This window comes from Centroberyx affinis, unplaced genomic scaffold, assembly GCF_046629955.1.
Source record: "Centroberyx affinis isolate AG114_WGS23_722 - 3 ecotype Tasmania unplaced genomic scaffold, CSIRO-AGI_Caff_v1 ptg000804l_1, whole genome shotgun sequence".
Lineage (NCBI taxonomy): Eukaryota > Metazoa > Chordata > Actinopteri > Beryciformes > Berycidae > Centroberyx > Centroberyx affinis.
Genome location: NW_027279407.1, coordinates 552,306 through 573,864, shown reverse-complemented (window position 1 = coordinate 573,864; position 21,559 = coordinate 552,306). Strand labels below are relative to the sequence as shown.

Below are 21,559 nucleotides of genomic sequence, written 5' to 3'. Positions count from 1 at the left end.
GTCCCATTCAAACAAGATTAAAACTTGCATACATGGCTGGGTTTTGGCATTTATTGCAATGCAATATGGCAATCATTACAATTTCTCCTCAGTGTTTCTATTTTACAATTTTACAAACTAGATAAAAAAAAGACCATAAATAAACGAAATGCTTCATGTACCTACTTCTTAACATCAGACGAGACATATGCAATAGACACAGATGGACAACACTCTAATCTAAATGTCTAATTCAACAGAAATAAGAACAAGCCATACAATAAAAAAAAATCATAATAAAAACGACAACAAACAAATCATACAAATTGTTAGTATGATCTTCCAAAATTAAACTAGTAAGAGCTCGGAATGATACATTCTGTCTGGCTCCTCCCACTCTCTCTAGTCACTTTGCATATTCAAAATATTCAAAGATAGCTAATGCCTTGACAAGGGAGATACCATGTTGTGCGCATTCACATTGTGCACACACCACACACACACACACACACACACACACACACGCACACACACAAACAAACAAAACCACATTTTATCATTTTTCAAGTCAAGCCCAAAGCAGCAAAAGAAAACGTCGGAAGCCATTCTGCTTATGCACAGCCTTACACGTCAGCCTTCAAAAAACAGATAATAAAAGAATGAAAAACAGAAATGGATAAGAGGATGAGGCTTCAGCCCAAGCCTTCAGTAGCTTATGCTATCTGGGTCCACTTCCAGATCATAGTTCTACAAAACTCCGCGGGGTGGAAGTTTACAAAAGTGCTGCTTTTCTCTCTCTCTTCTTTTCACTTTCTATTCATTTTTTTCCTTCCACTCCTTGTGTCCACTTTTGAAAAGTCCCTCTAAAGTGCATGGATGAGGTAAATGAAATTCCTCTTAAAATAGGTTTGTATCCCTTCTCTTGTTCAGACGGGAACCATTCTGTCCTGTATGTGTTGCATCTGGGCCAACATTTCATGCTGCACACTGGCAATAATTATGTCCTGGTGTGGCAGTGTGATGATTCCAATCCTGTCCATCTCCCTGTGGGCACAGAGACAAAGAGATAAGGTCAAATACTCAACAAGCCACAACAAGCAGTATTTTAATAGGGGAATGTGCCACTGGTTTACAAAACAGAGACTTCAGATTGTGTAAATGCCACGGTGATTTTGATTGTAATTTTTTTCCCCAGTAGGAAAACTCACTGGTGTGTGAGGGCCAGTAGGCTGTCGAGGCTGGTGTATCCCGCCGCTGCCAGGGTGTCTCTGTACCTCTCCATCCCTATGGCCTGCAGCCACTCGCAAACCGACCACTCTGGCACACACACCTCCGGTACCACCGACACACACACCTCCGAACCCACTCCTGACTCCAGCATAGTGGGCGTGGGTCTGGAGAGGGGAGAGTGAGAGAGAAAGTTAGAGTTAGAGGAGAACTTAAATAGAAGTGTGAAATTATAGTTGAACAAACATTGTGCAGTGGCATATACTGATGAGAATGAGGAAAATCTCCTTAAGTGAGTCTTTACTTTTATGAGGTTAAGATTTAGATTATTTTAGGGTTAGGGCTTGGTTTTAGGTTAAGGTTAGGATTAGGGTTAGGTTAGGTTATGGGTAAAAATTAGGGTTACGGAATGAATGTATTCAATGGAAGGTCCTCAAAAGTATAGTAAAACAAACCTGTAGCTGTGTAAGTATGCCTATGTATGCGTGCATGTGGGTGGGTATGTGTTGCTATGTAACTATGTCTGTCTTAGTGGGTGGATATGTGAGTGTTTGTGTGTGTATTTCTATGGAGATTATCTGTATGTATATGCATGTGTCTACCTGTCCCCTCCTGTCCTGCGCAGAGTCCCGGGGTTGCGGATGAGTTTATCCAGCATGTTGAGTATCTGGCTGAAGGTGGGTCTCTCTGCTCTGTCCCTCTCCCAGCAGTCCAACATGAGCTGGTGCAGCACCATGGGACAGTCCATTGGAGCAGGCAGACGGTAGCCCTCCTCTATCGCTTTGATCACCTACAAGAGGGGGACAGATGTAGCGGAGAGGGGTAGAGTGGTTAGTAAAGTACATTTGCACTTCTTAAACAAAATGTGTCGGAGTCTGATGGGTCTGCACCGTGCAAGAGATATCATATTTTCAATAGGCTTGGTTCAAAGGCCACAGTTTTCTGGTCTGAAAAAGGTGTAACTAAGAATAGCACTAAGCAATAATTCCCATTCCTTTTTATGGATTCTTAGTGTTTATCTTCTACAAAATGTATTGGGCCTGGTGAACAAAACCTTGTCTTGCCTCAAACAGCCCCTGCAGTGGGGGATTTTAGAGCAAAGAAACGTGCAATTTTTCAAACGGTGCAGCTGTCAAATACACCGACTCAGAATTCAATACATCACACAGCGAATGGCTCTCTGCTCCATTTTGCAAGTGCGTGCAGGTCTCCCCCCCCCCCCCCAGACCTCCTCTGTGAAACTGTCCTAAAGAGGTGGTGTCTGTATCACATGATCTATACCAGTGTTTCAATTGGGTTAATTCTTTGGAAAACACATATTTCATGTACTGTACTAGAGTAAAATCTTTCATCTTTCATCTAAAAAATATATACAAAGGGACATATATTAAGTTTTATTTAAGTGGGTTTTTTTTTTTACTAAGGTAGCCCTTTAAATTAACATTATAATTGATGTCTATGGTACAGGTTGTCAGTGTTTTCAGTGACTGTGTGTGGTAATTAAATGTTGCTTGGATAGGTAACATAAAGCCACATACAGTATATGAGGCCCTGATTTCCTTAAATTCATTATATTTCATTCATGGAGATGATGCAGTAGTTTTGTATGAGCAAAATTTGCAGCTGCAGGTTAGCTCACTCAGTGGTGAGAGAGAGTGAGAGCTGGTCTGTGAGGCAAGTCAGAAATCAGCGATTACTCACATCCTGGTTATTCATGTCCCAGTAAGGTCTCTCTCCGTATGAAACCACCTCCCACATGACAATGCCGTAACTCCACACGTCACTGGCCGAGGTGAACTTCCTGTAAGCTATGGCCTCTGGAGCGGTCCATCTGATGGGGATCTTCCCTCCAGGAGAATGGTACGTCCCAGTGGCCTCCTAAAACAGCAGAGACAGTCATATTGGTTCAGTGAGTAACGGGGTTTGTCCATTCCATTCATTCATTTATTCAGTTCCCTGTCATTAATCAAAAAACATGTGAATTTAAGATGTGATAGCAAATAAAGGACAATATAAATGCTCATTTCAAAAAAGAATAATGAATTTGGAATCAGGAGGTTTTTCCACAATAGCAGCAGACTGTCGGTATATGTACACATAGTTTTTTGGTGTACAGTTTATGTGTGTACACGCTTACATGGGTGCTTATCATGCATCTGTGTGTGTCCTACCCTTGTAGTGTACGCAGCCTCCGGGTCGTCCTCCAGAACCCGACTCAGGCCGAAGTCAGACACCTTACACACCAGGTTGCTGTTAACCAGGATGTTTCGAGCCGCCAGGTCTCGGTGAACGTAGCTCATGTCTGACAGGTACTTCATACCCGAGGCGATGCCACGCAGCATGCCGACCAGCTGGATCACCGTGAACTGGCCGTCATGTTTCTGCAAAGACAGAGAGTTGAAATTATAAAGACAGCAGACACACAGTGTGGACACACACACTAGTAGTAGAGCCATGAGCGAGAACAAATGAGCTAGGGGGTGGAACAGTTCCTACAGCTCACATTTGACTATGTCTCTCTGCATTGTGCATACATTATTTGGTGCATTTTCAGTATACTGGGGAAAAAATGCCAACTCAAAATTAGATTTTATGTTCATTCATAAAACAAACATGATAACACGATAAAAATGCATGCGTGTACCCTGAGGAAAGCATCCAGGGATCCATTTTCCATGTATTCTGTGATTATCATCAATGGCTTACCTAAACAGATTAAAAGGAAATTTCAGTCACAAGCATTAGACAGAAATTTTACCCAATACATTCCAGAAGCTATAGCTCAAATACTAGTACTACTACTACTACTACTACTATTACTACAACTACTACTACTACTACTACTACTACTACTACTTCTACCACTAATACTACTATTACTACAACTGCTACTTTTAATACTACTGCTACTACTACTAAAAGTAAGACTACTACTACTACTGCTACTACTAAATAATAATGTGATACTTTATTGATCCCATAGGAAGATTCAATGTCTATATACTAGGAAAAAAAATGTTTTCCCTTACTGTAACCTTGCTGTACAAACTTCGTATGACAAAAAAAACATAAGTCATAGGTTCAGTCTACTACTCACATCTGGTGACCACGCCCTCCAGCCTGATGATGTTGGGATGGTCAAACTGTCCCATGATGGAAGCCTCGGACAGAAAGTCCCTCCTCTGTTTGTCGGAGTATCCGGCCTTCAGGCTCTTGATGGCCACGTAGATCTCCCTCTTTCCCTGGACCCGCAGCCGGCCGCTGCACACCTCCCCAAACTCTCCTACACACAAAGCATTCAGCCATGTCAATGCCAAGTAAGCATGTGTGTGTGGGTTTGTGAGTTTGTGTGCGCTCATGCCAGGCTTACCCATGCCAATAACCCTCTCAATGTGAATGTTGTTAACATCAATCTCTTTCGCAAATTCGTGGATGGCCTGATCTGGGTCTTCATAGGTGAACGGGTCCACGTAGATTTTGACTCCTGTCATGGAGGAGAGAGGGAGGAGGAAGACGAGGAGGAGGAAGAGGAGAGCAAGGAGGGTGAGAAATACATATTACTAGGTGTATCATGGCTGCATATGTTATATGTTTATGCCAATATATGTATGTGCATGTGTGTGTGGGTATGTGTGTGAGAATGTGAGAAAGAAAGAAAGAAAGAAAGAAAGAAAGAAAGAAAGAGAGCAAGAGAGAGAGAGAGAGAGAGAGAGGGAGAGAGAGAGAGAGAGACTCTGTGTGTGTCTCTTTATGTGTGTGTGCTGAAGCAGCCTACCTGGGTTAAGATGTTTCTCCTCCTCTGAGTCCTGCTTTGTCTTACTGTACTTGCTCCTCCTGAGGAGACATAAGAAATTAAAGACATATAGAAAGACAGAGAGGTAGAAGTGAGTCTATCAGTGCATTTCTATCATAATTTCTTTATACCTCTCACATGTTTTTGTTATTTTTTACAGTTATGTAAACTGATAACAGGGCATATGTGCCACACTGCTTTTTTACATCGTTTTTTTTTCCTGTTCAGGATTTACCGCGATGGAGAGAGAGATGAGAATGAAAAGAGAGCAATGGGCTGCAGAAGAGACACCGAGGAAACAGATGAAAGCATTTGAGGGAGAGAGGGAGGAGGGGCAGTGCCTCAGGTAGCGCAAGATAAAAGGTGTTTTCCATTAAACAAAGAGACTGTCAAAAACACCTTTGTGGGTGAGCAGGTGTGTGAGTGTGTGTTTGTGTGCATGCGTGCATGTGTGTGTGCATGTGTGTGTGTGTGTGTGTGTGTGAGTGTGTACACGAACGGAAGCTGACACAAGAGCTGTGTTGCTGAAGAGACAGTAATGACAAGTCAGGGACAAAGGGATTATCACTGTCTCCACTCTAATCCCCTTTAAAAGCCCCAGGTAACACACACGCATTATTTAGCCACATAATAGCACGGGAATTGGGTATGTGTGTGTGTGTGTGTGTGTGTGTGTGTGTGTGTGTGTGTGTTTGTGTGTGTGTGTGTCAAAGGCAGTAGGTAAAGGTGGAGATGACTAAGATGCAATGTCTTGGGAAACTAGGTGTGGACTAGGTGTGCATGCATGCAGATATGGATGCTTGTATATGTGTGTTTATAGGTGTGTGTGCATGTGTGTGTGTGTGTGTATACCTGCGGCTAATGATGAAGACAGCTGCAGAGATCAGCAGTAAAATCCCAACCCCACTGACAGACAGCAGCAGGAGGGCAGAATTCACTCCTTCTCCAATCAGAGGGAAGGGATCTGCCAGGGAGAAGACACAATAAGTCACCAATTAAGAAGCTGCAGCCTCTTCATAACTAACTCAAATTACAGGCGTGTCTCAAAAGTACTGAACAGGAAAGTAGAGTATTCACAGGATACCTGAATTGGTGGAGAATTCAAACGGGCCGCTGAACTCCCCGTAGCCAGCAGCTGTGCGAGCGCGCACGTGAAACACGTACACGGTGAGGGCGTTGAGTCCGGTGACATCAGCACTCAGGGAAATCGTCCTCATTATGCGATAGGACCTCTCTCTCTGATCCTGATTAGACAAGAAAAAAAGAGGGGCTCTTGTCAATACCTGACTACAAATCCATCTTCGTCATCACCGCAATACAAACAGCATGCCGATATATTGACATTCCAGACAGCCGCCCGAACTGCATTAACCTGGGGGCAACTCACCTTTTCATAGAACTTGACCTCGTATTCCAGGATGACGCCGTTGGGTCGATCGGGCTGTTGCCACGACAATGACAAACTGTGCCTGGTGACGTCGGTGGCTTGGATGGACGTGACGGGAGACGGAGCTGAGAGGGCGAGAGAGGGAGAAAGAGTAGGGAGAGAGGGGCGTGGTCAATTCCAAAAATCATCATGGCATAACTTTCTAGCATACCATTTTATGATTAAAGGGGCAGGTATGGTGCCTCCATCAGAGTATGTTTGTCAACAATCCCAGTGACCCAGTGCTCCTGAGAACCGACCTAAATCTCATTCCTTCCTATTCCACAGGGACATGTCTCATTCTCCACTCCCTCTCTCCCCTTACATCCCTCCCTTTGCTATCGCTTTATCGCTGTTTTTCCTCTTTTTAGGGCTGATAATATGATATCAGGCCATATGGCGGTGCAGGCTGGGCTTGATGCATCCCAGACACGCACTCACGCTGTGCACACACAGCTAAGTTATTTCCCCGGGGCACCTGGAACCGAGCAGGTGCGCCTGTTTCTAAATGCCACCGTAAAGACTTAAAGCAATGACAGTTGAGATGTAACAGCGTGCACAAAAAACACCCGCGGAAACTAATGGAGAGCATGTGTGAGAAACGCCGCACACCGCCTCACACTTTCACAACTAAAATGAAACACATCATAAAGTGGGGGGGCTTTTTAAAACACTTCCATGGTCAAGTGTGTTTTCCTAAAGGAAAACTCCACCCTCACACACTCACACTGTTATGTAAGAGTGTACCATTGATCTATGATATTCAATGCATTTATTTTGTTATTTTGTGATGAAGCATTGTAATTTACTTTCTAGTTGCATCCACTTTCCCTCAACCTGCCTTGTCTACTTCAGTCAGTGATTTCCTACATTTCCCAGAATGCCTTTCTACTTGTCAGCCATTGGTTTTAGGTGTTGGAGTAGAGAGCAATAACTGTAGTGACTATGACAGAAAAATGCACCACCAAACAACAAAATGGACCTAGAAATGCAAGGTAGGCTACTGTACGTCCACAATAGCTGTTTTTTAAACAGTTTTTAAGTGTTTTAGGGTGGATTTGTCCTTTAACACACAAGCATTTACATGCAAATGAGCATGCAGCCGCCCACCCAAACAATGCTTGTTCATATCTTGCTTCCTCAGTTATGAACATTGCTCAAAGGGCCTTGCTTCCCTGTTGGTACACATGCAGTGAATAGCAGTTTGTATTGAGCTGACCCACTTACAGACAGAGGCCGTAAACGGGTATTGTGCTACAGCAGCACTCAACAATCTGACAAACACATTCATCGCAGCACACACAAACACTCCTTCTCACCAGCTTGGTTGGTGGTGACAGTGACCGACGCGCTCTGCCCTGCCCCTGCACCGCTGGCCTGAGAGACCCCGTTGCGTGCGTGGATGATGAAGGTGTAGTGGGTGTGGGCCCTCAGTTCGCTCACCACCACCCTGGTGCTCTTCAGGGACGTCCGGCCGGGGGAGAAGAGCACATCGGGCCCGCAGGGCAGGCAGAGCTGCGAGGCAGAGACGGAGCCGGAGCCGGAGCCGGGTCTAGGGAAATCACCAGGTAGCGGCCGGCTCTGGAACACACCTCTCCCCGACTGGACTTCGGATCCCACAATCCCCTGGTCGGACTGCATCCCCAGGTCAGCGTGTGGAGCCTCGGGCTGGGACAGGGTGTGATTCCTGGGCAGGGTTTTCCCCGCGGTCTGACTCCCGGTGCGACAGATGAGGCAGTCCAGGCTGTAGCTGGTGTCACTTCGTCCTCCCAGCCGGCGGGGGGGGCTCCACTCCAGAACCACAGAGGTCTCGTTCACCACCGAGATCAGCTGCTGCGGGGCCGTCGGCGGCTCTGAGCGAGGGACAGGGAAGGGCAGGGGCGTAAATAAAAACAAACTACATTAAATGCATAAGGGAAATGTGGTGGGATGGGGAGGGGTGGGATGTGGATGGGGGGGGGGGGGGGGGTGCGGAGTTGTTGGCATGGCTTGAAATGTATCTGGCATCTGGCATCAGAATGAAAACCATACTGTTGGGAGATTTTTTGATGGGTTGGATGTTTTCCTCTGTGGTATTTTTTTTTTGTTTCTATGCACTGTGTGTCTGTATGTGTGTGTGTGTATGTGCACGCATGTGTGTGTTTTCAGTTTTCCCAGGCCAAGAAAACCATGTGCTGTATATAGGCATAATTAAGTTTATGACATACAGACCAAGGTCTCAGTCTGTCACACAGAACCTACTCAGAGACTTAGAGGGAGAGAGAGAGAGAGAGAGAGAGAGAGAGAGAGAGAGGGAGAGAGGGAGAGAGAGAAAGAGAGAGAGAGAGAGAGAAAGAGAGGAGAGAGAGAGAGAGAGAGAGAGAGAGAGGAAGAGAAAGGGAGGACATTTATTCGGTTCTCAATGTTCTCAATTTAGTTATCACGCCCAGACAGGACATAGATGGTGGCTTAGTCATAAGTAATGGGATCAGAAATAACAGGGGTGGCATTGAGACAAGTTTGTGTCCCCCTCTGTTTGGTAGAGATAGAGGGGTTGGGATAGAATGGGTATGCTTTTCTTGCTTTTATTTGCAGACAATGCACGCACACAATGTGCATGTCTTCACTCATGCATTTGTCTTGCTGTGTGTGTGTGTGTGTGTGTGTGTGTGTGTGTGTGTGTTCTTACGTGTGCAGGCCATGGAGCCAGGTCGGTGTCTGCGCGGAAGTATCCAGAGTGGCAGTTGCAGACTGTAGCCCCCTCCCTCACAGAGTGGCTATGTAGGGGACACTTAGAGCATCCTCCATCTGAAGACTGGGCCTTGTAGAACCCTACAGCACAGGCTACAGAGAGAGAGAGAGACAGAGAGAGAGAGGGAGAGAGAGAGTGAGAGACAGAGAGAGAGAGGGAGAGAGAGAGTGAGAGACAGAGAGAGAGAGTTGTGAGAGAGTTGGGACTTTGATTTTTTGATTTTGAATTCATATCAAAACAGAGGGGAAAGTACCTAAAAAACAAAAACAACTTAAAACTCATCACCCCCCCCCCCCCCCCCCCCACACACACACACACACACACACACCAGCAACAACACCAGAACTGAATATCAAAACTCCACAGTGCCAGCAGCCCACACAGAAATAATTGACATTTAAATACATGGAAGATGAGAGAGAGAGGGAGAGAGGGAGAGAAGGAGGAAGGGAGAAAGATAGAGTGAGGTAGTGTCCTTGTGTGTGTTGAGAAAAATAGAAAACTGAGGAGAAAACCTTGTCTTTGTATACTCAGGAGTTCATACAGTGACTGAGTGACAATACAATAAACAAATGCATAATTATACGGCTTGACATCCACTGGCGAAGCAAAGGAGACGGCGGAGCGTGGCGGTTAAGAGCAGTTCTCTCTCTAATTTCAGAAGGAAATCCTTCATTTGTTTCCACCGCAATCATTTTTTCATCACCTTCTTTTTCATCATCACTCTCTATTCATTCTCCTTCCTCAATCCCAACCATCTTTCCCACTTCTCTCCTTCTTTATCCCTTTCAGTCTTTCCCGTTTCCAAGGGAGATGAAGACATCCCAGTGGGAGTGGATTGGAATGTGGGAATGGTGTGTGTGTGTGTGTGTGTGTGTGTCAGGATGCTTTATGACACTCTCATCAGTAGATGAGAGGGAGGAAGTCTCCTCTGTAATCTACTCACACCAACCATCCTGTTCCATCTGTGTGAGCCTCCATAGATTTGCTCTTTCACACACTCTCTCCCGTTACCCTCCCTTTCACATTTTCACAACCTCTCTCATTGGCTCCCCACGCACTTCCTCCTCGACCTCTACTTATCTCTCTTTGTCTCTCTGATAACTCTCTCTCTCCCTTTTTCTGTCTCCATCTATCCCTCTCCTCCTCTCTCCAAGTGTCAAACACAAGAATGCTTTGAAGCTTGTTAGCGGCTTTTATAGCTCTGTATCGATACCAATTGAAATGCGACGGCACAGGACCACACACACACACACACACATATACACACACACAGTTGAAACCTGTAAATTCATAAACACATTTACAGCTGATAGGAGTCACTTTCATCTGCTCAGTGACTTTCATCATCAAGTGTCAGCTGATACAGTCCAATACAAGATAAAATACAATATTATCATTCTCCTGGAGCGCTCAGCACTGCTTTGTTTCAATCCTCAAAGTAAGTAAGTAAGAAAGTAAATAAGCCACGGACGGGAAAGTGGGAGAATTGAACGGAGAAAGACAGAGAGAGAGAGAGAGAGAGAGAGAGAGAAAAGAGACTGGAAAGCATTGTATGTGACCTGCTGAGGACTCTTCTTAACAGGATAGGGTTAATTATAGGGCTTACAAGACTGTGCCAGGGGGTAACACACACACACACACACATACACACCACACAGGCACAATGGTCAGAGCTGCCTTTGTCCCAGTTCCACCCAATCCTCTATCCTTTTCTCCAGCACAGAGGACAGCATGAAGCAGGGAGGGAAATAAAGAATGAAAGAAAGGAAGAAGGGAGCGAATAGCTGAAGCCATAAACTTCCTTCAGCTCCCTCTCATGTCTCTATTCTCTCTGTTCTCTGTTGCCTTTTGTCTCTGTGGCGTTGGTTTTGAAGGGGAGCGAGCGCTGACCTGGAATAAGAGCTCATAAGGGTGTCATTAACCCAACATTAACCCTGCGCCACCGAGGGCTGAGCAGAGCCTAAACTCTACCAGCTCCCCGGTGAACACACACACACACACACACACACTGATAAGATAAGATGAAACCTTAAATGATCCTTGTGGGGGAAATAGGACGCAGAAACATGCACACACATACATACATAATACTGGTGTGAGCGAGTGTGTGTGTGTGTGTGTGTGTGTGTGTGTGTGTGGGTGGGTGGGTGTGTGTGTGTGTGTGTGTGTGTGTAGTGCGCACATCAGTGTGTGCGCTCTAAGTTGTTGACTATTCACATCCTGCCTGCGTGCGGGAGAATCCGGAGGAATGAATACACAGTAATCAGTTGCTTGAGACAAGTGAGAGAAAGCGAGAGAGAGTGTGTGAGAGATGGAGCGGGTTAACAGAGAGAGAGAGAGAGAGAGAGAGAGGGGGGGGGGGAGATAAAGAGGTAAAGGCAGAGTGGAGAGAAAGCGAGGGACTGAAGAGGAGGGAAAGACAAAGACTCGGAGGGGAAGGTGCCCTTTGATTACTATCAGCGTTGTCGGCATTTGCATATGCATTCTTCTGCTACCTAAAATGCAAATACAGCTCATTGCGAACCCAACTAAAAGCCTCGTCGGCACACTGTATGTGTGTGTGTGTGTGTGTGTGCGTCTTCTCCTTGACCCCGTGTTATCTGTCATCGTCCCGTGTTTCTTGCCAGCGGAGGGGTGTGGATGAAGGAAGCACCCCTGACCGCTCCAGTCTGACACCTGTCTCCTTGATGGATGGAGGGAGGGACGGAGTGACGGATGGAAGGACAGATTGATAGACTGTCACTCGAGAAGGAGGGACACTGTTAATCACGGGGGTCGCGTCCTCCCTAATTAAAACTCAGAGCGACACTGGGGGGGGGGGGGGGGGGGTTGGGTTGAGAGCGATGACACTCTCATCTCAACCTGCATGCCTCTTTTCAAACGGGCTGCTCCAAAAAATGGAATTGGCAGTTCCACGAAGCTCGGTAACAAATTCATCTGGGGCGTAATGGTTTGAAATAGAAATACATATGTATGTGCACTAGCTTTTCAGTTTGCACTTTAAACCTTTGGAATGTGCTACCGCTTTAAGTTTGTCTAAATTTAAATACTCACAAAAACACCCTAACTAAGCGGTGGTTAGGCGAGAGACGTGTGTGTGTGGATCTGTGTGTGTGTGTGTGTGTGCCTGCCCAAAGCCAACAGTGACCACATTAGCATGTGAAAGGGCTCTACGACAATACCCCCCCCCCCCCCCCCCCACCTCCCCATCACCAACACCCCCTCCCCCCAGCCTCCCACCCCCTGACCGGAGAACAGGGAGAGGAGTTGGAGAAGAGAAAGGGGGATAATGAGAGCAAGACAGAGAGAGAAAGAGAGCAGAGCTTGTTCCTGTGCCAGATAGCTGCAGACAGCCTGGTGGAGCTGGCAAACGCTCCCTACATCAAGAACAACCTGGGAGAGGGAGACAATAGCTCATGCACACACACACACACACACACACACACACACACATACACACACACTGAATGTGATGGCGGAATGCGAACCATTCCCCCACCTGGGTTTGGCTCGCTTCAGACAATCAGTTGCACCGTTCCAATGTCTCTCCTTGCTTTGTCACCTGCCATACATGACACACACAGACACACACACACACACACACAAATCTCCCCCTCTTTTTGCCCCGCCACGCTCTTCTCTAGGCATTCCTGGGCAGTCCTCCAAACTGTGAGTACATGGGGGGCTTACAGTCCTCTGTTACACAGACACACACATTCAAACACACACAAACACACGCATACACTCACACACAAAAACAGTGATACGGCATGTCCAGAGTCCAGAAATGCGATGCAATAATTAGAAGGAGTGAATGCAGCGATTATACACTCTTTCTCTCATGTTCTCTCTCTTTCTTTTTTCTCTCTGTCATCTCTCTTTCTATTTTCCCTTTCTCTCTCTGTCTCTCTCTCTCTCTCTCTCCGTCTCTCTTGTCCAAACGCTTTCTACTGTCGATGAAACACTGCAGGTGCGGAGGAAGGAAGCACAGCCATGAAATCTCTCTGGACACAGAGAACACAGAAACATGCGTACACACACACACACACACACACACACACACACACACACAGAAACATTCCAATCCTCCCAGGCAGCGAGCAGAATTGAGCAGAATCAGACGATAGAGAAAGGAGGCCAGCGGAGAGACAGTGAAACAAAAAGCAGAGGGCTCCTCTTTCATTCCGCCTCTCCGCCCGTTCACATTTGAAATTCTCTCTGTTGTTTCTGCTCGGCTCGGCTCTTGTCTCTCCTCCCTCGTTTCCCGATCCTCCCAGCCGGATCGCAGCTGTCAAACTTTTGACGTCTTCATCCACCTCGGTCATGACCCTGCACTCTACAGCTTAACTCTATGTGTATGCGTGTGTGTGTGTGTGTGTGTGTGTGGCTGTCAGTCAGAGATTTTGACGTCTTCATCAGGCTCAGTCATGACCTAGGTCTTAACCGGGGGTTTAGAATTGGGGGGGTGTTGCCTCTCTCTTGTGTTCCTCTACTCGTCCCCTTTGCACCCGGTGACGAACCCCCCGGCGGGGGAGGGGGGCGGGTGTGTATTGATGCCTTCTGCTGTCAGTGGCCTCCTCTCACACCCCTGCTTACCCATTCACCCTCTAATCCCCTCTTCCTCTCCTGCGCTTCTCCTTTCGTCCTCTGCCTCCTCCTCATTACACAGCCTCAACGCTGAAAGTGAACTTTTCACGTTTTCCCACTCTCTCTAAGTCTGCTCTTGCTTCTTGTCAATTCAATCTATTTAATTCAAAAGGTGTTTTTATTGGCATGGTAAAATGCATGTACAATGCATTGATGAAGGAGACACCATGCATACGTGCATATATGACACCCCTAACTACAAAGACAGATATGAACATATATATAAATGCAAAATGATTCTGCACAGCTCACAGTAAACTTTAATTAACAATTGACTGAAAGAGACATCAATTTAATCAAATTTATTATCCACTGTTGATATTTGATATTTGAGTGATATTTTGATATCTCACCAAGGAGGTATGATCGAGTTGTGGCATTGCTTTTGAATTCTTGATATATGTGGATAATCTTTGGGAAAGAAATTTTCTCTTAAACGATTATGTTTGGCACACAAGGTGAGAGGTGAGGAAGTGTAATCCGACCTAATTTAGTGTGCAGAATGAACATGGCCTGTCCTCCCTGGAAAGCCAAGTCTATCTGTTCTCTCTCTGTCTTCCTCTGCATGTGTGTGGCATGCAGACAAGAGTCAAGGCACGTGAGTCCTGGAAGATTGATCTAAAACCTTTTGACCTTAGTGACAGGAGGAGACGGGGCCCCTCTATCTCTAAAATCTCTCGCATCTATCTGCGTTTTCTTCCCCATCTCTCTCGGCTTCGTTCTCAGCCCACCCCACCCCCCCCTCCTCTCTCTGAGAATTTTCTAACTTAAAATGGGAGAAGCACTCTATACGGCATCTATCCAGCACTGCAGGGTCAGAGTTTTCGCTGAGTAGCATTCAGTATTCATCCAGACTGTGATGGATTTCCACTGAGGCAGCTGAGCCCGGCCAAGAGCCTGACAGGCAGAGAGAGACAGAGAGAGGGAGAGAGAGGGAGAGAGCAGCAGATAGATAGATGGCACTTCACATCTGTTGAAGGTTCAGCAGAGTCAAGGGTCTCTCTTAAATCTAGTTGAGGAGGAACATCTTTCAGACCTCAGAGACCACCTCCTCCTCTTTTCAGACGGAGTGAATGGGGGTGAGGGAGGGTGGTGGAAGTGGGGAAAACCTTTGCGTATGTCACACAGACTGTTGTCGTGACTACTGTTTGTCCTATTGCAGGGACGCAGGCAAACATGCAACTCAACATCAAAGTTATTTCTCTGTATCGCCAACTGGCACCGTACTCTCTTGCTGTCTCACTGTCTCTCTCTCTGTACCTCTCTCTCTTTTTCTTTCTCTCTTTCTCTTAATCTCTCTTCTTCTCCCACTGAATTATGGCCCTGTTTGTTATACAATTAGCCTGCTGGGATAGGCTTCATAAATAAAATGGAGGGAGCAGATCAGTGAATCGCTCTCCTCTGTCTCTCTGCTGCGCTTTCTCCATCTGTGTGTGTGTGTGTGTGTGTGTGCGTACATATATGTCTGTTGTGCATGCGATTGAATAGGGGGAGTGACGCCATGTTGTAAAACTGTCTCCACCAAGTCTGTTGTCCCCCGTTCACCCCACTTTCTCTATCTCTCTCACGCATGCACATACACACACACACATGCACACACACACACACACACACACACACACACACACACACACACACCCTTGTAATCTTCAGGGCCACCAGTCACATCCAAACGTTACACGTCATGTACTCCGCATGTATGTTAGCGAGAGCTGTGAACAGCTTGCACATTTGCTCCCACAAAGTTCAGGCCAGATTTGTAAGTGATAGAAGGACATTTTTGTCCAGATGGCTGTTGTTAATGTCAACGCACCACATACTGAGACATGAGATCTTCCACTGATACTAAAAACACTTTTCCATCCCACTTTACAGCTTCAATCATACTGTATGCCATGCTACCTAAACAGTGAATTGTGAATGTATACATGTGGAGTGATTTGTGCAGTCCACTCACTATATGTGCATTGCATTGAATGTGACGTCCTGTACCATGTTTACCTGTATGTACTTCTGTTACTATGTTAGTTATTGGTATCTCATGTACAAATGCCTCCAACACAATTTCCTGTACATTCATTGTATTTGATGAATAACCCAATTCAGATTTTCTTTTATTCTTTTAGGGGTGATGTCATTGTAATGTCAAGACATTTTTCAGATGGGTTTATTAATAGAATGGAAACACTGAATGGATGATGGACACTGAATGCATAAAGGATACACCTTTACAGTGCTATTTTTTATCTTTTATGTGATATGATGAGCAAAAAACCTATTAACAGCATTGGAAAGGTTACTTTCAAATGTAATCCATGACAGATTACTGGTTGCCATCTTGAAATTTAATCCTCTGGCATTTTCAATCTCAGTAACATAAACCCAGCATCAAAACTCCAAATGTCTTTTCCCTTCAAACATCTATTCAACAAATAGTTCCCGGTTTTAAGGAAGTAATCTTTCTACTGTGTTATGTACACTCACTGTAATAGATCACAATTAACTTTTACTGTAATGGTAATTGTAATGTAACGACTATCACTGTATTTCTATTGCACCCAAAATCATACTTCACACGTGAGCTGTTATGACAACACAGACTTACCTTTACATGTGCCGCCCTTTTCTTCGTATCCTGGGTTACAGAGACATCCGCCAATAGGAACCAGCCACTCTCCATCAGCGCCACAGTACATTTTAGGCTCCTCCCTCTCTTCCGATTGGTTGACACAGGACCCCCTGACCTCCACTAAGGAAGAAGTGTCGGCCCCGGTGATGGTGTCGGGGAAGGTTGCCAGGTTTCGGACGGTGAGGGGGCAGGTTTTATAGAAAACCCTTACAGAGACCAAGGCGATGCAGGCACCAACATCCTGGAAAGCCAGGTAGAAGCCCTTCCGGGTCGTGACCTTTACGTCCCGCACCTCAGTGTTCAGCTTCATAATGCGGTCTCCGACATCCACCTGGATGGAGAGAGAATGCAGTGAATTGAATCACTTGTTCAACCTGCACTTTACATTTTCCACATTTGGCTGAAAGCAGAATAAGCTTCAATTCCTAGACCACCAAAATTACAAGAAACCAACAGTAAGGAGTGCGTGAGTCAGAGCGAAAGCGCCCTGACAACATTCCTGGGACCATCGAATGATCATCTAAGAGTGCAGTGAAAAGAAATAAAAATAAGAGCTAAGTGCTAGAAGGGATTTTTTTCAAGATAAGAGCAAATTAAAGTGAGTGGAGGAGGAAGATACGGGAGGGGATTTGGTTCAGGCGGGGAGACGGTGACGTGATGCGCTTCTAGAAGTAAGTCAAGTATGCACTTATGGTGCAGGATGAAGTACTGAAAGTCAGACTGTGTTGTTTGCTGTTACCTGGGTGAAGCTCTCGTCTGCAGCCACAGTGTCCACCTTGATGAAGCTGCTCTCTCTGATGTAGCTCTCTCTGTCGTCGTTGGACTCGTGGTAGTACAGATTGAATGTCTCCTAGAAGACGAAAGGGAGTCGCCTATTTGTCATCTCATGTCGATCGACCATGCTTTTCTTATCTTTTCTCAGAATATTTGATGAGTCAAAGGGAGGTTTGTGCTTTACAGTAATAACCAGCGTAGATGCAACACTATCTTCACTAAAGACAATGATTTAATACCAAAAAAAATTCTTAGTCACGGTAAATAAACTTTCATCAGAACTCTTTGTCATCCAATTTTGTTGAATATTCCTACTGTACACAGACTTTACCTCTTGTGTTCCTTATGACAGTTCTCATCAGTGTGTGTTTAAATTGTTCCAGTACCTTGCAGGTGCCGGTGACGCCTGGCAGGCTGTTACAGTCTCTCAGGGTGAACTTGACTTCGACGTAGACCCGCTGAGCTCCGGACCGAGGGATCCAGTCGGTCCTCAGCCAGTTGTTCTGGCTGGGCTCTAGGACGTTACACACCTGGTAGGTTCGGATGGGGATGTTCTTCTCATCCATAATACTCACCTCCTCCCACTGGGAATGCACACACACACACACACACACACACACACATTTATGTTATTGAGGATCTCCATTGACTACATTCATTCTCTAACCCCTAACCTTAAAGGCATAGTGAGCAGGATTTTCACCTTTGAAATAGCATTACTCAACCAAATATTACTCAATCATTACTTATGGCCCACTGGTAGGGTGACAGTGTGTGTGTCTGCAGAGACCCTGCCTTCTGCCTCGATTTTCTTATTTCTGAATGTTTGGGAGTTTTCTGGGCGTCAACCTTTTGGCAGTGGGTGTGTCCGGCTGCAACCAAAACCACTGCTGACACTGCTAAAAGCCACGCTGGCTATGGTGGCGGTCCCAAACTCTAATACAGAGTAACTGGAGTTCTGGTCAGAGCTTGTGTGTCGTGAGCTGGCAGCTAGCTACCGTTGTTAGTGTAGCTGCCAGCTAAGCTCACCAATACCTACCTGTCCAACAGAAAACAGGCAGACTCCATGTCGCTCTTCATCCCCATCCTCTCCTTCAATACACGCCAACAGGTGAAAACCAACCCCAAATGAACTCCATTTTTGGAACGAGCATTGTCTGCTTGGCGTTTCGCCTCGCTGTACTTTTTTTTTTACTGTTTTTTACCGTTCTGGCAACCACGTTTACGTCTTGTTGAGCTAGGGTGGAGGGGTCACCTCAGAAAGTTGTACTTACAAGCCACAACTGGCAAAATCCTACTCAGTATGCCTTTACCCCTCACCACTACATGCATAACATAAATTCTTACCTAACCATAACTCTAACCTTAACCCGAAACCCAAGCCCTAATCCTGAAATAGCCCCTTAAAAAGTGACCACTGGCAAAATGTCCTTGCTTTGGAGGGTGTTTCTCATCTTTCTATCCTTGTGAGGACATTTTTGTCCTCATAAGAATAGATATATACAAGAACATAAAGAAACACAGATACATCTAAACATAGGCAGACACGCACATAGGCACAAATATACACACACACAGGAGAAGGGAACATGCAGATGGCGGGGTGAAGCATTTTCTAATTCAGATGCCACTGGGAAACTCACAATGCTAAGATTCATTCTTGCATCAATATTCTGCACTGGACAGTAGTTTGGATTTGTAGCGACTTCAAGGTTTTGCAGCACATCTTGATAGAAGTGAAGCAGGCCCAACCTTCACTGCACCATCCATCTCAATAGAGCTGACTATTTGCCTTGTACTGTGACCCTTCAAATGAGGCCTCCTAACTCTAAATTGCCTTTTTATTGGCGCTGAATAATAATCTGCCCTCTCCCTACTAGTGAGAGTTGTATACACTCTAAATGTTCCGTGTCGAAAGAGAGAAAAGGAGAGGGAGAGTCAGAGAATGAGAGAATGTGTGTGTGTGTGTGTGTGTGCGCGCGTGTGCGTGTGCGTGTGCATGTGTCTTTGTGCACTCCTGTGTGTAAGTGTATGTGTGTGTACGTATGAGCACATGGTTGAGCAAGATGGCCGTGTCTTTGTAAGTTTCTGTCTGTATGTGTGTCTTTATGTGTATGTTGTTTGTTTGTTTGTGTATGTGTGTGTGTGTGTGTGTGTGTGTGTGTAGAGGAAGAGAGCACTAAAGAAGCTGTCATGGGGTATGATGCCTCCTTTTCTAGTCTCCTTTGGAGTCTTTGTCAGCAGACAGAAATCACAGCTGTCAGAGGAAAAAAGCAGTGCACCCGCGGCCCAACCATGCAGAGATGGTGTTTTTGTGTGTGTGTGTGCGTGTGTGTGTGTGTGTGTGTGTGTGTGTGTGTGTGTGTGTGTGTGTAGTTAAGGGATGCAAAGAAGGGGGGTTGCCTATAATCAAAAGCTCAGTGCGTGCGGACCAGGACCCCGTCAATCAAGCGACATGTGAGAGAATGAGAGCATGGTGACTGGAGAGAGAGGAGTCAAGTTCACCAATAACTCCTAAACCAACAAAGAGGTGAGAGAGACACTGAGCAAAGAGAGAGAGAGAGAGAGAGAGAGAGAGAGAGAGAGAGAGAGAGAAAGAGAGATGGCACATGTAGACCAAATGACAACCAAAAAGCACAAGATATGAAAGGTAATGAGAGGATGTATAATAGCCTATACAATAGCCTATTTCCATTTTATTGCACCAGGATTGATCCAGGCAGCAACATGGTAGTAAAAATCCCTTAAAAAAATGAACACCCACCACCAAGCTGGTTTATGCCTTTTCGTGTGCCAAACACGAAGCCAGCAATCTCATAATAGCACTTAAGCTTGGTGAACAACAGCTCATTTCAAAATCTGTGAGATGATTATTTACAACCAGAATTGGTTCCAGACCAAGTGTGTGGGTGTGTGTGTGTGTGTGTGTGTGTGTGTGTGTGTGTGTGTGTGTGTGTGTGTGTGTGTGTGTGTAAGAGAGAGCAGGTTGTAAACAGTATATGTAGGAGCTCTCACTCACCCCTCCCTCTGAAGGACTGGCTGCCCATTTCAGCTCTCCTGGCACTGTCCTGGTATCCAGTAGGGTCACTAAAACACACACACACACACACACACACACACACACACACACACACACACACACACAGGTGGCTTAAGTGAAAACAGCCTACAGTGCTCCAACATAACCTCAATTTAAAATCCCTAAACAGTATGCATCAAGTTAAATCCTTTTCGCCCTTGAAACCAAAAGCAATCACGACACAAAATCACCACAACATGAACAGCAGTAAGGTTGGGATACTTTCAGGGATGAACATGGAATTAGCAGGATGTAACCTATGCACATTTGATTTCATTGCTAAAACTTGCAGTTAGTTCTGATAGAAATAGCCTATCAGATTCCAATATATTGACCTAACTTTCCGACAATAACCTTTTCATTAAAAAAAAAAAAGCAATCAAAAATAAAATATTTTCGAAGTTGAACTGATATTGAATAAAGGGTCAGTGTTTTCTATACTGTAACAACTAGCCCTGATGTGAAAATATCAAAGAAACAAAGGTTTTCCTGACAGCGCAGGGAAGAGAGAGAGAGTCCATCCAGCTGAACTCCCTGGGGCCACAAGAGCCGATCTACGCTACAACTCTGCTAGAAACAACAAGAAAAACAACAACATTTCTAACTTTTTGTTCTTTGCTGTGAGCAATCCTTCGGAGGCATCTCGCAAAACTGCCCCGCTCTTACCTATCGTCCTAGGACGCAAACGGAGCGCCAGTGTCTCGTAATGCGAAGAGTGGAAGCCCGAAAGTGCCGTACAGCGTAGCCGCCTCTACATTTCCCCCCTTACCTTCATTTGGTGGATAAATCCTTGTCCGCGAACTTGAAACCAGAGTTATTATCCAGATGGACGCGGAAAATATTCGCCATAAATTTGCAGCCATTTGTGCCGGTTGGAAGCGTGTGTGTTCCCCGTTGGCTCTACGCGCTGGCTGAAGCCGCTCCATCCCTGTGGGAAAAGTGTGTGTGAATGAACCGAAGTGTGAACGCGAGTTGGATGCAGCGGACACTGGGGCGGTCTCTTGCACTCGGATGCTCTACTAATGATAAATCAGATTACTTAAGACAAATGACATATATTGATCTACATCGACATTAATACAACAGTTTTAGTCTCAGATGTTGGTTAACAATGTCTAAGGGAAGCTTCTCAAACATTTTCATGTCAAGGACCCTCTGAGAACATTTTTGTCGTTTGAATATGATTTGGTACAGAACAGGGCGACTGTTAGTACTGTAGGTATGTGGAGAAAAAATCATTTCCTGCAATATCCCCTCACTGTCCTAACTTC

The 21,559-nt window shown here is 45.5% G+C and overlaps 1 protein-coding gene across 1 annotated transcript; it reads right to left on the bottom strand.

Annotated features, from left to right (window-relative positions):
* Positions 1-898: 898 nt before the first annotated feature.
* On the bottom strand, positions 899-21,151 carry LOC139644939 (ephrin type-A receptor 4-A-like). Its single transcript, XM_071520476.1, is given in 21 exon segments — positions 899-1,023; positions 1,188-1,373; positions 1,809-1,996; positions 2,908-3,084; positions 3,378-3,587; positions 3,851-3,912; positions 4,304-4,489; positions 4,577-4,690; positions 4,982-5,040; positions 5,852-5,963; positions 6,084-6,243; positions 6,387-6,511; positions 7,745-7,940; positions 8,133-8,278; positions 9,094-9,117; positions 9,120-9,248; positions 16,412-16,766; positions 17,175-17,285; positions 17,596-17,793; positions 20,229-20,296; positions 21,058-21,151. Coding segments are annotated over 21 exon segments (3,018 nt in total). The 3' UTR covers positions 899-905.
* Between the last annotated feature and the right edge of the window lie 408 nt (positions 21,152-21,559).